General features: G+C 38.4%; 1 protein-coding gene across 9 annotated transcripts in view; it reads left to right on the plus strand.

The window, feature by feature from the left end:
• Positions 1-15521, plus strand: part of IQSEC1 (IQ motif and Sec7 domain ArfGEF 1) — a 707630-nt gene that overhangs the window by 618438 nt on the left and 73671 nt on the right. For all 9 annotated transcript variants that reach the window (XM_059715837.1, XM_059715838.1, XM_059715839.1 and 6 more), the window contains 2 exons: positions 7475-7757; positions 12627-13891. In XM_059715837.1, coding sequence (XP_059571820.1) covers positions 7475-7757; positions 12627-13891 — 1548 coding nt within the window. The remainder of the gene's footprint in view (positions 1-7474; positions 7758-12626; positions 13892-15521) is intronic.

Here is a 15521-nt window from a genome sequence, read left to right on the forward strand (position 1 = left end):
TGGAAGTTTTAGTGCCTGTTTCCATTTTCATCTCTTTGTACTACATAGTCATAAACCCATTTTAAATAAATCCCTCTGATGGAAAAATACAGTGAATTCAAGGAGTGTAAATAAAACAACTAACAAACAACAACAAAATCCCCTCTCCCAAATTCATACTGCATTTTGATCAAAAAGACAACCTTTTTTTATGTTTTCTATTCATATCTTGCATGTAGTCTAGATCTGCTTTTGCATTGTTCAGAAGCATGTTGGATCTTTCTACTACTTCCTTAATTCAGAATAAAATTTACAGCATGCTGGAGTTTGACCGTTAAGTGGTTACTATAGCATATATCTAGGCATTCCATTTATTTGGGAATATTTTATAATCTTATGCATACATTCAAACGTTTTACCACCTGAATAGCTTCTGGTTTTCAGAGCACTTTAAATGCTGAAAGCTTTCCTTGCATCTGAGTTGTTTTTTAAATATATTTTGTCTTTTTACAAAGTTTTTGCAAGGAAGATTATTACTATTGAGAAACCAGTGAGGCCTTTATTAAATATTATTTTCTATAAAGATTTATGTTGCACACATTTCTCATACTTTGGCTGGTTATAAATAAATAATTAAATGTACCTGCTTGTGTTATTTTATAGTTTATTTTTTTGTGTTACTTACATTTAGCTTTATACTATATAAGATTTGGAAGGAAAGGAAAGTCTGAGGATATTAGCGAGGCCAGTATGAACAATATTAAATATGCAGAACCTTTATTAAGATTCTAAGTTATTTTTAAACATCCATTAATTAAAATCACATAACTCCTTTGTGATTTGTAGTATTAACTGATATAATCCCCAGCCCTCGGAGGCCAGATCCGGTTTGATTCCCCAGCCCCCGGTTCAATTCTCCTGGGAGCTGAGGCGGCTCCACGTTACCCAGAGCCCGGCCCAGACAGCACGCGACACCCTGCTGAGCCGCGCTGCACCTGCACCATGGGGCAGCTGTCATGCGGGCGCCAGGCAGGATGGTGATCCCTGCTGCCCCACGCTGTGCAGGGGAGCTCAGAGGCCCCAATCGCCACTGCCAGAGCCAGTGAGTTGTAGGGCTTGTTTGTTTGTTTGTTTTTGTGGGGGTTTTTTAAGTGCCAGGAGGCTGGGGCCAGGCAGGGCAGCCATGTGGGCTTCTCCTGCAGCTCTCCCCAGCCCATCCGAATCACCAAATCTCTCCGAATCAGTGCCAAATCTTTCGAAGCTGATTCAGCCGAATCAATTCAGGATAGTGATCCAAATCTCTGAATCGAAGCACTGTCCTCCAAATCGGCCGAATCCAAATTGAAAACCTCCCTATTTGCACATGCCTACTTTATATGGAGCTACAGTTTTGGAGGCTTATTTTATTTAATACATAAACCCAGTGATTTTCCTGTCATCAAAATGGTAGGAGATGATTTTATAGACAGAATAAAGTTCTGTCAAGTTTGTAATCTCTATTTTACTCATTGTCAGTTTGGATGCATTGTACATTGTATACGACTTTAGTCCAAAGGATACAGTAGTTCAGCTTTGACATCTAGATGAATTAGTTAGAAAATCAGCTTTTGGCAGCTGCTGTCTACACATTGGTGTCATTCTTTGATTCAAACAGAGCAGTCAGCTTTGATTCTATAGCTGTTAGAACTCACTGTGCATCATGGGTAATACAGTGTTAGCTGCACTGCAGGCACGACCCTTATCTTACTGCCCTGCTGATGATAAACAGATCCTGCACATACCCATATATCATTTCAGCTGATGTATTTTAATTAAAAAAAAAGAATCATTATGTTCATTGTTAGATGCTTAGAAGCTATTTCAAGAAACCCAGGTTTGTACACGTTTGGGAGGGAAGAAACCTCTGAACCCATGTGTATTTGATCTTTCCATACTAGCTTTTATTCTTTAGAGAAAGGCAGGTTGTTATGAAGTATTGATTTTAACCTGTAATCTGAAATATCTTTGAGGAAGGTTTTGAAAAACAATTGCAAAATATACCATCTAATTTGTTTCCAGATACCTTCAGGCCTTTCTCCTCCTCGTCTCCCACTCCCTTTTTCTCCCACTTTTTTTGCATTGGTGCTGTTAACATTTGCTAGAGTTAGTGAGGTCTCTATGGGCTACTTTATAACAGAACCTTGCCAGTGTCAACTATTGATGAAATACTGAAGCACCAAAGACCTTTTCCTTTCTGTGCTTTAAAATGGTTCAGAGGTGCAAACAGATCCTTACAAAGGATTTATCAGCTTTAGTGTAAAGACTTGTTCATAATAAATAATGTTAACATCATGAATTATTCCAAAGACTTACTTTCCATTCTCTAAATTTAGCCACCTCATTCACTCTTCTGAGCTGTGCTGGCAGCAACCTTTCACTCTTCCTGACTTGGCTTAAATCTACAATCCATCCTTTTGAGGCAGGAATGAAATAGAGTTAGAAATTTATAGTCTTTCTCTAGTTACTTTACTCTCCTACAGTTTTATGATTAGAATGCTGAAAGTATTGCAGTTTTACTCCTTCCAACTGAATATTTGTGAGAGAAACCAATCCATTAAATTCAGTCTCTGCAAAAGAGAATGGATCTTAGAAGTGTATTTCATAAATTGGGGGTATGGGCAGGTATCAGTAATAACACTTATCCAGTTCAGTTGGACAGAGCTAGGAGATGGTATAAGTCCCAAACTGGTTCCATTCCATAGCCCAACTAGAGACAACCAGTCAGAGTTCAGATGGGATGAGGTATGACTTGGGGCCTGATGTACTTGGTTTTTACTATGCAGTTATCTGCAGAACTTGCTATGGTTTAAAAGCACTTATATAATTAATCTCACACATTCTACAAGAGCTTCTACCTTCTTTTTAGAGAATGGGAATCTGAGGAATAGCATTAGGCCTAAATTTCCAAAAGGGACCACTCCTTTGGGGACCTCAGTTTATAAATAATCTACTTGAACTGAGATTCTGATTTTCAGAGATGTTGAACTCCTGTAGTTTTGATTCACTTTAATTGGACTTCTTGGGAGCTCTGTGGTTCTGAAAATAAAGGTTCTGAGTATCTCGTGTTGGACAACCAATTAAGGTTCAAAATTAAGCCTAAATCATTTGAAGTCTTCTTAGTGACAGAGCCAGAAATAGAAGCAAGGACTTCTGACTTCCATTCACCAACCTTTATCACATGTCCAATCTTTTTCCCTTCCAGTTCTGGCTTGCATCATTTTGCCATATGTCACAGCTATGGGGAATAAAGCATCATTGGAAAGCTCAGACCTTAGAACATGGCAAACTATTCCAAGACAATATATGGAGGGAAAGGGAAAAGAGAGGAACAAAATTGTGGGCCTAGTTCATGTGTGTGTACTCAACCCCTAGCTGGAGGCTTCAGAAGGAAGCTCTGGAGATGATAAGTTAGCATTGCAGTGAAAGAACCATCTGAGAAGTGGCTGTTTTACTCCCCCAGACAGAAGGTGATTTCCATCATTGTACACAAGGGTAGAGCAGGATCTTCAGACATGATGATTCATCAGTGCAATTCATCAGTAGCAGGTGGGGGAAATGCTGGTGAGGGTTTCCTCCCTGTTAATACTGCAAGACAAATACCTTAAATCAGTTTGTGAGGGTATGAATGCTCTTAGCATAAATCTTGTCAGGTATAATAGTAGAGGTGCACCAATATATCGGTTGTCTATTGGCTCAGCAAAAATGAAAGGGAAACTTGCATTATCAGCTATCAACTTTTTTGGGGCATTGTGGCTGATAATGTTCTCCAATAATTAATTGTGGCTTCTGGGCAAGGCCTCTGGATACCTGGGTTCCCTCCCGCAAGCTGGGGTGACCCTGGATACACCACCATCCCCTCACTGGTGGGCTGGGCTGGAGCAGAACAGCTGCTGTAGTGTCCTGGGTGCTGGCATGGCGCAGACTGTGGGATGGGACCAGAGCAGGTGCTTTAAAAGGTGCCAAATGCTGCAGACTTGACTGTGGCAGGGAGGGGTGGGGTGGGGCAGGCAGAGCTGGGCTGCCTGGCCTGGCCCTGCCCAGCCTGGCCCAGCCCAGCGTGATTCAACCCACAGTGCCTGGGGGTCTGTCCCCTAGGGGCTGGGGCAGAGCCTGGGAGGGGCTGGCCAGACACTCCCTGCTGTGTTGCAGGACCCTTTCCCTTTGGGCAGCCTCAGGCTCAGGCAGCTGCTCTCAGGCTGGGGTTGAAGGGCAAGGGCTGCATCTGGTATGGGGCACTTTTACGTGGGCTCCGGGATTGGGGGGGCAACACTTTAATTAGAACAGCTCCGAGTGCTGCTGTAATTAAAGTGCTGCCTTGTCTCCTGTATTAGCAACCCCACACTTAGAAATGGTGGTGGGAATACTTGAACTAAAGCTTGTTCAATGAGCTTTATTGCTAAATATCAGTTATTGACTCAGTCTATACAGCTGGTTAATAATTGGCTATCAGTATCATCCAAGAAAACCTTTGTCAGTTTACCTCTATTTGATAGGGGTGGGGGAGAGGGGTTGCCATTTTTTTTGGTCCATTGCTGTTGCAAAATAAACAGCTATTCACCAAAGTGCCCCAGGGAAAACCAGGAGCAATAGTCATAAACTCCTAAAAAAGAGGTTTCAGATTGGATACAAGGAAAAAGTTCTTCATGGTTCATGTGACCAGACTCTAGAATAGACTCCTGCGCGGATGATGCAGGCACCTACCCTAGAGATCTTCAAACGGAGACTGGATGCACACCTTACTGGGGTTATTTGACCCCACAGCCTTTCCTGCCCAGAGTAGGGGGGCTGGATCTGATGGTCTCACAAGGTCCTTTCCAGCCTTAAACTGTGAATCTGTGTAAAGACCTATTCTCCTAACATGCACAGTAGTACTAAATTCACTGTATGATAGAGCAACATATGCAGCCCAATAATAGTTTGGAGGAAATTACTTTTACTTTTCTTAATATTCTATGCAAATCTTTTATTAAAACATTAATATTTGTGTTAAAATGACATGTAAAGTACTAATAAGGAGGAAACTTTTTTGTCAATTGGGTTTTACTTTTATTAACTTAATCACAAAAAATCTCACCCTTTAAATTAGTGGACTAGCAAGGAGGTGCAGGGAAGAAGGCTTTCAAATATGCAATGCAAAATGTACTTGCTTGCTTTATGGGTTTGTCATGCCTTGTGCAGGAGGCTGCATGTTGTAAAAGATAATTACTTTCCTGCTTCAAAGGTCAGACGTGATAGTAGGGAGCAGGTTTACAAGTAAAATGAAATCAGTCATTCAGGGGTTGTAGGCATTACTGGGGAAAAAAAAGTAAAATAAAAGGAGGGAAACAGGATGCTTTTCTAAAATCAATATATTCAGCCAAACCCCTCACCAAATGTTTATGACCACTGGTACGACTTTTGTTAATGGCATTAAAAGTCATTAAGAATCCATGAACTGGTATCATTATTAAAATGTCAATATGTTCATCTTTACAGTAAAAGGACTATTAAATAATTTACAATTTAAAAGGGAGGAAGGCAGAAAATATGTCACCAGACTCAAGAAAGACGAAATATTAAAACCTTGTTCTATTCTGGCATCACTTGTCACAACTGTGCTTATGGACAGATTTTTAATTAGGAACCTGCGAGGTACAAAATAATACAGCCAAACAACTCATTTACAAAACTAGAAACACTCTTTTTAAATATGAAACAATTGAATTAAATGGAATTTTTAGGCTAGATTTTTTTTTAAATCTACATATTTTCAGTGTTGTTTGCAAAAGTTTGGCAGATTAATTAATCACTAAGTTGAAACCCAGCTGTATCTTTAAGGGAAAGGATTTAGTTTCCTGCCAGCTTCCTTTCTGGAAAATGTGATTTGTATATAAACTGAAACCTTTCCAGTTTGGGTAAAACATGTTTGAAAACACCTTTTTTGGGAGAGTCATATTTTGATGGGCAAGGAAAGAGAAGTTGTTTTCAGTTTTAAAAATTTACAGAAATGTTTTGAGAAATCCAAAAGCTTTTTTTTTCACTTATACAAGTACACACTGTTCAGACAAGAAGAGTTTTGACAGTGTTAACCTTGATCTGTTCTGGCACTGCAATCCACTGGAGAATGTTCTTTCAGAAATCACTGTACTTTGAACTGCTGATGGGACTGCTGCGGTGTATGTCTAAACAGAGACCATGGCATTTTGTTTCTGAGAGACAACAATAGGATTTTTTTATGTTTTTGTATATGTGGGCTGTATGAAAGCTATACACAAATGTAAGCCAGAGTTGAGGACACACAAAATTTTATTCCTTGAGGTTCCTGATGCCTTTTTAAAAAAAACAAAAGGTAGGCAATGTGTGTGTATAAGAGTTAGTATCTGTGCCTGGGTGTTGTGGGAACAGGAGTTTGCTGATTCTTTTGAATGACAGCGTAAATAAGAATTTATTTCTTATCAGTGTTCTGTGTAAGCAGGATACTTGGAGTGTTTGAATTTAACTTTATGGAAAAGAAGCATAGCAGCTTGCATTGTTAGAGTTTTCTTACATGAAAAAATGCAAATTATTTAAAAGAATAAATGATACACCAGTGTCAACTTCTTAAACAAATTCCATTTAGAAACAATTATCATCATGTTCCACTATTTCATTTTTATTTTTCTCCTTTTTGTTCTTTAGCATTCGTAACATTTATATGAAAATGGAAAATTAGTTTATTAGAGGTCTCGAGTTTCTCATATGTATTACTTGGGAAGTTATGCTCCTTTCATTAGCTAGAAACCCCACCTTTTGGGATATTTTAAAACCAGATTGGACAAAGCATTACAGAAATATCCTGTGGAAACAATCCTGCACTGGCAAAGTAATAGACTAGATTACCACAGTATGTTTTTTTCCTCTGTCTTTAATTCACTGAATTTAATTTCACAGAATCTTTAATTTCACTGAATCCATTGTTGCATCCAGGACCACTTAAATCCCACATTTCCTTGGAAAAGAAGTTATTTGCTTATGTTGAATTACAACCTAAGTTATAACATCAAGACTTGTAATTTGTTCTATAATACAAAAAGGTACAAATATGCATACATCTCAGTTTTTTGTATTAGTCTCATTAGTCAATGCACGTGAATATCTTGATTTCTCTTTCCTTTTATAGAAAGAGTCAAGTGAGTTATTCATGATATTATTAAAAGTTTTACATAAACTTAAATAATGGTGGAAATTTCACTTCTCTAAAGTACCCATACTCTAAAAACCTCTGCCTCACATTCCAGCAAAATAGAAATCTGCTTAAGTAATTCCTAAATTTATGGTATTTAGCAAGACATCTACAACATAGATAACTGCATTTGGATTTTATAAAATAATGAATTACATCTGGATAATCTGAAATTGGAGGTGTGCTCTTAGTTAACTGCTGAGATCTTTGGTGTATAATGCCTAATGGAGACTTTTTTCCCTTTATTTTGTCTAGTGTTGAGGGTGAGGCTCCAAGTAGTGAAACTGGCACATCTTTGGATAGCCCATCTACCTACCATCAAGGACCTATAACACATAGTTCATCTATAAGCCCAGACCATTACGACCACTCTGCTTACGGGCTGTATTCTGTCTCCCCTGGGCAACAAAGATCCCGGAGACATAAGCTTCAGCATTCAACATCCATACTGCGAAAACAAGCAGAGGAAGAAGCTATTAAAAGATCAAGATCACTTTCTGAAAGCTATGAACTATCTTCAGACCTACAGGATAAGCAGGTATTTCATCTATGTTGTTCTGTTTATGAATATGGCAAAGGCAGTTATTTATATGGAAGAAAAAATGCATTAGATGAGCTCAGGTGTGCTGCTGAAATGACAGATTTTTATTTTCTGACTCCAAGTTAGTTCATAACTGGCATAGTTAAATGTTATTGAAGTTCCAGTTTCCTCCACTCTGCTTTTCCTTGGCTCACTGAGCTACAGTTGAAAGTAATGGTAATAAATAAGGAATTTTCTTCAAAGAAAGAACTTAATTCTCTAGGAGAAGTGATTTCATGCATTTGGCTTATATTGTTTACAGGATAAAACAATGTAAGTTTTTTTTCAAGGAAATGAATCATTTTAAACTGTTGGTTTTTTGTTTTTGAAAGAAAAACAATTGCCACTGTGCTTTCACACTAAATTTTTAAGGGCCAAACTTGAGATCTTGACTTATTGTTTATTTAATTGTGCAAAAATCCCATTGGGTTCACTAAGAAGTGACTATGACTCATAAAGACATAAGGATGCATCCCTGAAAAGACTGTTCTCTGAGAATTATGAAATTTCAAATGCATGTTTTTAAACTCTACCTTGAGAAGAGTCTTATTTCAAAGGTGTTAGCTTCTATATTATTTTCATGTGTGTCAGTGCTTTCACCATTCAGAGCAGGGCTGTCCAATGCACAGCTCCAGCAGTTTTAACTGCTGGCCACTGGACTCCTGGTTAGGGCACTGCTCCTCCCTTGTACTCCTGCTGCTGCCAGCTCACCAGCTGGTTGTCCAGCTCACCCTCCGTCCTCCAGCTTCTGTTTCCTGCCCCTGCCATGGAGAGACAGGGTGGTGCACCTCACGGGATGGACACAGTTTGTGGCCAGGGGGTTGAGGGGACATGGGGGTCCCATGCAGCATGTGGCTGGGGGGCATGTGGTCCTTGTAGCGTGTGGTTGAGGGATCTATGGCCCACTTGGAAGTTGGACTGCCCTAGTTTAGAGTAACAGTATTTTTAACTGGCAAGTGAACAATAAGCATCCATTCCAGAGACCCTGCTTGTGATGCATTTTCTTATTTACTGTGGACTATGACATATGTCACTTTGTTTTTGCTTTAATTTTTGCTGTGATAATTATGGTCAACTGGGAAAGGAAAATGTATGGACATTATCTGAAAGGTAATGGATTCTAGATGGTACTAGTATTAAGCCTTCTGCCTATTGTTACTATAACAAGTCTTGCAGAACAGATGTACTTCAAAAATGTACTTCTATGTGGTATAAAAGTTAGTGCAATAGAGATCAGTATTTCATTCATACTAGAACCAAAACACTTTTTAAATTTAATGATGGTAAAGAAAAAAATGATGGTAATGATGATGATAAAAAGCTCATTTATCACATTGTAGTTGGCATGTAAGGGAATAAAGTTTCAAAACATTGGTATATTCTATAACTACAAAATTGTTTGGACAGTGAAACAATAATTCATTGAGCTGTTTATCCCAGAGTGTAAGGTCCTGCAGGGAGGGATTGAGCTGTTCCTAGTGTTTCCCTACATACTGATAGTAGGCCACAAAAATGAAAAGTCTCTTTCATTTTGAATTTATTTAAATAAAGGATTTTAGTTGCTATACAGTGCTATTACACTGAGGTGTGGAAGACCAGATTCTGAGCTTTGTTGAGGAGATGCAGCCCAAGGATGAGGGACAAAGGTGGTTTTAAGCTATCATTTTTATTTCCCAACATACTTTCCTGAGGGTATATCCTTCTGCTTGGACACCAGGGCACCTCCTGGTTCTTGGAGCAAACCTTAATAAAGCCAGTTTTATCAAGTCTCTTTGCCAACCCTGAATAACAAACCCTTCCCTCTGCGGCATCTACCCTAGAACCTGAACCAAGGTGCTGTCACAGAGCTCTTGGTTTGCTTGAAGATACACTGCAGACTCCCTACAGAATTCCATCCACCGCTTTCCTGTTATCTTAAGAGAGAATCAGGGCTGCAGGTGTGAGTTTGAAACACATGTTTGGATTGACAGATGTATGTACCAAAAGGTGGTTAAAAAAAAAAAAAAAAGAGGATAATCACTACAATGGAAAATTTTAGTAGAAATCACAAAAAAAATCAATTAAAAGATATTAGAAAAATATATGTAAGGCTTTCAGAGATAGCAAGATAATATTAGAAAGGTATTAAAATATAGCCACAGGACCCAGTGAATTATTTTTTTTAAGTGGCTTTCAGTCAAAGTGCTGCCACTCACCCACCCCCAAAAAAGTATATATTGATAATCTGGATATTGCTTAAGATCAATAGCGTTTAGATCAACAGCCTTCAAAAATTTTATGGAAAAAAAACAATTATCTCTGGGGAAAAAATATTTTAAGGAAAAATCGGCTTTTATTTTCCTGTTTCTTACCAATTCTTCTGTTCCTTCTGAACTAATTTAACTTTTTTGAAATATAAGTGAAAATCACACACTGTTTGGGATTGATGCAACTCAGTGGTTCTCAACCTTTTGAGAGTCAAGATACCTCTAAGTTTCACTTGTTTTTTTGACTATGGAAAAATAATAGAACAATTTTTTCTGCTACAGAGAACTCAGAAAAGCATCTATAGGTCAGAATGTTTTTGTGGAGTCCATTTTAAATCTCACAGTGCTAATTTTGGGTGGTACCCTTAAATTTTGTGTGGCACCTCACAACATCCGGGGGCACTGCAGCACTCTGAGAATTACTGATTATAATCACAACACATGAAGTCCATCCATGTTAATTAGTCAGTTGGTCTAATAGTAAGTAGATTTGGATGGGATGTAACAATACTTATTAAAAGTACTAATTATTAATAATCTTTAGAACATCTTAGAAATATCTTAGAACATCCTGGTGAAGGAAACAACGGCAAGTAGTATCCCCATTTTAAACATGAGAAATTGCAGTAGAGAATCTAAAGCCATGGGCAGACATGCATCTGAAGCACCCTGAATCCCAGATCACTTCAAAGTCAGCCCCAACCCCACTCCTTCCTAATTGGAGCACTTCAAAATGGCTGCAGAAGCATGCAGTGGCACACTTCTCCAGCTGGGGGGCTACAGAGCATGATTCCCTGTGTGCTTCAGTCTCTGTTATCAGAGGATTCCCAAGGACAACCAAGAAAACAGGAGAGCATTCATTGATTGTCCATCTGCCTCCCCTTCCCACATGGGGTGGGGAGCAGAGTGCTGTGGAATGCTGAAGGATTGATTGAGCACAAAGACCTTTCAGGAAGTTGTTCAAAAGGAAGTGCTTCAAAGATGTCCATTACTTTTTATGGTAATTTTTATGCACTTAGGCAATTCTTAAAGTGCTTTTTGGGCTGTCTGCATCTCTACCCTCATTATTTGGAGTGCTTGAAAGGAACCTACACCCCCATCCCTCCTGTCCCTCCCCCCACCAGGACTTGCTCGGCTCCAGCAGTGGTGAACACTGATAAAAGTGGCTACACCCCAAGTGGGTTGTGGGATGGGAGTTGAGAGGGCTAACTGATTTGGGAGGAGTGTCGCAGCAAGGGGCTGGAGGGCAGCAAAAAATAGCCCAGTGCGGGGAGGGGGTAAAAAGGACAGCCCCAGGGCTGGGGCCAGTGACTGGGCACAGCCCCAGCATTGCAAAAGGAAAGTCTACAGAAGTTCCATGTACCAGTTTGACCTAAATCAAATAAGTTTCATACTGCATAGATCCAGGTTTATCTTAAACTGGGTTCTGCAATTTTTAGACTGGTTTGTGTACATGGAACTTCTGTACAGTCACAGGTTTAGACTGATTACCGATGACTGAGACCGGGTCTGTAAATATAAGGTTGACACGAGGATGGGCTAAGTTTAAATCAGGTAGCCATTTTGAACCTGATTTAACTTCCCCACATGTCTGTAATTAGCTCATGAAAGATTGTTCCCTATAGTATATGGTTTCCAGTGCTTTGCCTACTGTAGTTTAAATATGCATACTAATACTGTATATTTTACTTCTCTGGAATTATCATTTCATAGTCTGAAACAGTAATAATAATTTACATTTTGTTTTAAAAATTAGTCAATTTTCTTTGAAAGTTTTATGAGGAATAAGTCTGAAAAAGGCTAGGAATAGGACTCCAAAAGAATGGTATGTCATTTGTCACTAAGTTAAATTGATTACATCTGTTACAATTATAATTGGAAACACTGGTGAGTGGTTGTCTTGTGTGCCTCTGTAACAGTAAAAATAAAGGATGTAATAAGTTTAAACTTATCTTTATGAATGCTGAACAGTCTTTATGACTGAAGTAAATCAATCTTTTAGGTAGATAATGTATTATAAGAGCTATCTCTCTCAAACTACATGGGTTTGGATGTTCAGTCCTTTGCAAGGCCAGACAGTATACCTGGTAAAACTTTGCAGTCTTGATTTTCCTTAAAGTGGAAAGATTCTTGTAGTAGTGCACAATCAGAATGATTGCATTAGGTTTATAAAGAATTGCATCTTCGCAACAACCATCTCTAGAAGAGAGAGAGAGGAAAAAAAATTTTTTTTGACAGAGACAAATGCAAATTTATCAAAATTCAGATGGAAAATTTAAAACTTTTTGTCAGCTCATTGTTTCTATATGACAGATATATATACATGTTAGAGGTTTTTTAAAGGAAATTTCAAATCCTTAGCTATGCAGTTCTGTATAGATAGTGAAGCCTTTTGAGCTTTTTTTAAAAATTTATTAAATATTTTATTGTTTTCATAAGTTACTTAGATGTAATATACTGAAAATAAATAATTTTATCTGATATTTTAAGATGTTTATCACTGTGGTGTCTAGGCATAAGTGGCACCTAATAATTTTAGAGGCTGTGCTTGATGAAGTTTTTATATTTCTTTCCCTTGTAGGTGGAAATGCTAGAACGGAAATATGGGGGCCGTCTCATAACTAGACATGCTGCTCGTACTATACAAACAGCTTTTCGCCAGTATCAGATGAATAAAAACTTTGAGCGACTTAGAAGTTCTATGTCTGAAAATCGTATGTCAAGGCGCATTGTACTGTCCAATATGAGAATGCAGTTTTCCTTTGAAGGACCTGAGAAAGTCCATAGCTCCTACTTCGAAGGGAAGCAAGTTTCTGTTACAAATGATGGGTCAAAATTAGGAGCCCTTGTTCAATCTGAATGTGGTGACCTTGGGGAATCAGCTACTATGAAATCTCCAGCAGCATCCACTGACTTTGCTGATGCTATAACAGAACTGGAGGATGCTTTTTCAAGACAGGTCAAATCTCTTGCAGAATCGATTGATGATGCTCTAAACTGCCGAAGCCTACATTCTGATGAAGTCCAGACACCTGATCAAGTCAGAAGTCGTGAAATAGAGAGAGAGAGTTGTACTCAAGCTAAGCCAGCAATCCATAATGTAGATCATAGGAAACTTGATGAGATGACTGCATCATATAGTGATGTCACATTATATATTGATGAGGAAGAACTCTCTCCACCCTTACCTCTTTCCCAGTCAGTGGACAGACCGTCTAGCACAGAATCTGACTTGAGGCTTCGGTCTGTGAATTCTTCTCAGGAGTACTGGTCCATGACCCACAAGGATGATAAGATAGACACTGATACAAGCTGCAGAAGCACCCCTTCATTGGAATGCCAGGAGCAAAGGATACGAATGGATCATCTTCCATTGCTAACTATAGAACCACCTAGTGACAGCTCAGTGGACTTAAGTGATCGCTCAGAGAGAGGCTCATTAAAGAGGCAAAATGCATATGACCGAGGGGTCTCTAGTCAACAAGGAAGCCCAAAACATATCCCACATGTTATTCCTACCAAGATTATAACTCGAGAAGAACAGGAGGCTAGACACAGGCCAAGGCCTATTGATAGTCATTTAGCTATCAATGGCACAGCAAACAGGCAGAGCAAATCGGAGTCTGATTATTCTGATGGAGACAATGACAGCATCAATAGCACTTCCAATTCCAATGATACAATAAATTGCAGCTCAGAGTCTTCTTCTAGAGACAGCCTAAGGGAACAGACCTTGAGCAAACAGACCTACCACAAGGAAACTCGAAACAGTTGGGATTCACCTGCCTTCAGTAACGATGTTATCAGGAAACGCCATTATAGGATTGGACTTAATCTTTTTAATAAGTAAGTACAGTGCTTCTCTGTTTTCTATCCATAATTATTATTTTTATATTGGTCCCTTGAATGAAGAAATATATAACTCAACATCAAATCATGGAAAAATATTTGGTAATGTAATGCTGGTTTTGCCATCAAAAATAACCACCTTACTCTCATTAGAGGAGTATATATAAAAAGCAAAAGAGAACGCAGTATGTGTTTATAGGAATCAGAGTAGCTAGACATGGAAATGAACTGATCATACAGTTGTTCTTTGTACAAATGTGTAATTGTTCTGTGTGGCAAGTTACAGGTCATCATGAATAAAATTGGCATCTTTGTAGTTAGCAGTCAGTTTCAGAAGAAAAAAAATTGCGCTGTTGCTAAAGATTGCAGACAACATGGCAAAATGAACCAGTTGCCCCTGGAAATATGTCTGTTCCACCCTGTCCAGGTTTTGGCAGTTGTAGGTATAATACAATCAGCTTTTCTGCCCATTTATTCAAAAGTGGATGTTTTAAAGTTGGTTGCTATGAGGCACTGTTAATGTCAGTGAGAGTTTTGCCTTTGTTAGGATTTCATTCAGTCAACTTTTCAAAACGGGCACCAAATTCATTGAGTAATATTTAGGCAAAATCAGTATTCAGAGTTTGTTTATTGTAAGCACACTAACTGTATTCATATTATTCCCATTTGTTTTCCTACCTAACAATTTCTAAGAAATGTCATGAAAAATAATCATTGGCCTCTCTCAAAACTATTGATGCTTTATTAAAATAATAATACATTCTTATTTGAGAATATTGTATGGCTATTAAAGCTATACATATGGTGCAAATACTACTGTTTAAAAATTCTATTGTATTCCAGTTACTAGCGTTATGTAGTCAGATCCAATTACAGATAACATTATCTGGTGGTTAGAGCAGAAATGGAGTAGTAACATTCCTGAATTCTTTTGCTGTGATTGGCTTGCTGAATGGTAAGTCATTTCACTTGTGCGCCTCAATTTCCCCATCTGTAAAATGCATATACAATATGAATTTACAAACATTCAGGGTTTACATCATTTTTATAAATTTCCTTGGAATATTTAGATGGAAGGGGCTTTGTAAGGACCAAGATTTTACTTTTAAAACTATAGGCAGTCTATAATGCTTTTTCTAAGAGTGTTTGAATCTGTCTGCAGGGTTTTGCAGGATCTCTTTGTTTTGGATTTTGAAGCTTCTAGTGAGCTACCTAGATATTTCATAGCGTGCTTTGTAGCAATTTCATACATTAAATTTGTTTACTCCCCCTTTTTGCTGAGAGTGCTGTAATTTTTTTATTTGAAGTAATTAGTCAGCAGTTCAACTGCTGTTAACTCTAACATAGCAAGTCATTTTATTCTTTAGATGCTTTCATAGGAGGCTATGTAATGCAGTGCTAAATATGAGGTCAGCCAGGTCTGACTGAAAAACCCCCGTGGGATAATGTATGCAAGAGAAGTTAATTAGTGTCTTGTCAGTGGGTTAAAGGTTCCTGTAATCTTGTGAAGCAAAGGTTTTTTGCATGCTTTTCCTTCTTAGCAAGTGAACTGAGGGAGAAAGATACTTACATTTTCTACACTTAGAATGTAGTAAATCATTCACATTTCTTGAAGAAGGAAAGAGTT

Source organism: Alligator mississippiensis, chromosome 12 (genome assembly GCF_030867095.1).
Source record: "Alligator mississippiensis isolate rAllMis1 chromosome 12, rAllMis1, whole genome shotgun sequence".
Lineage (NCBI taxonomy): Eukaryota > Metazoa > Chordata > Crocodylia > Alligatoridae > Alligator > Alligator mississippiensis.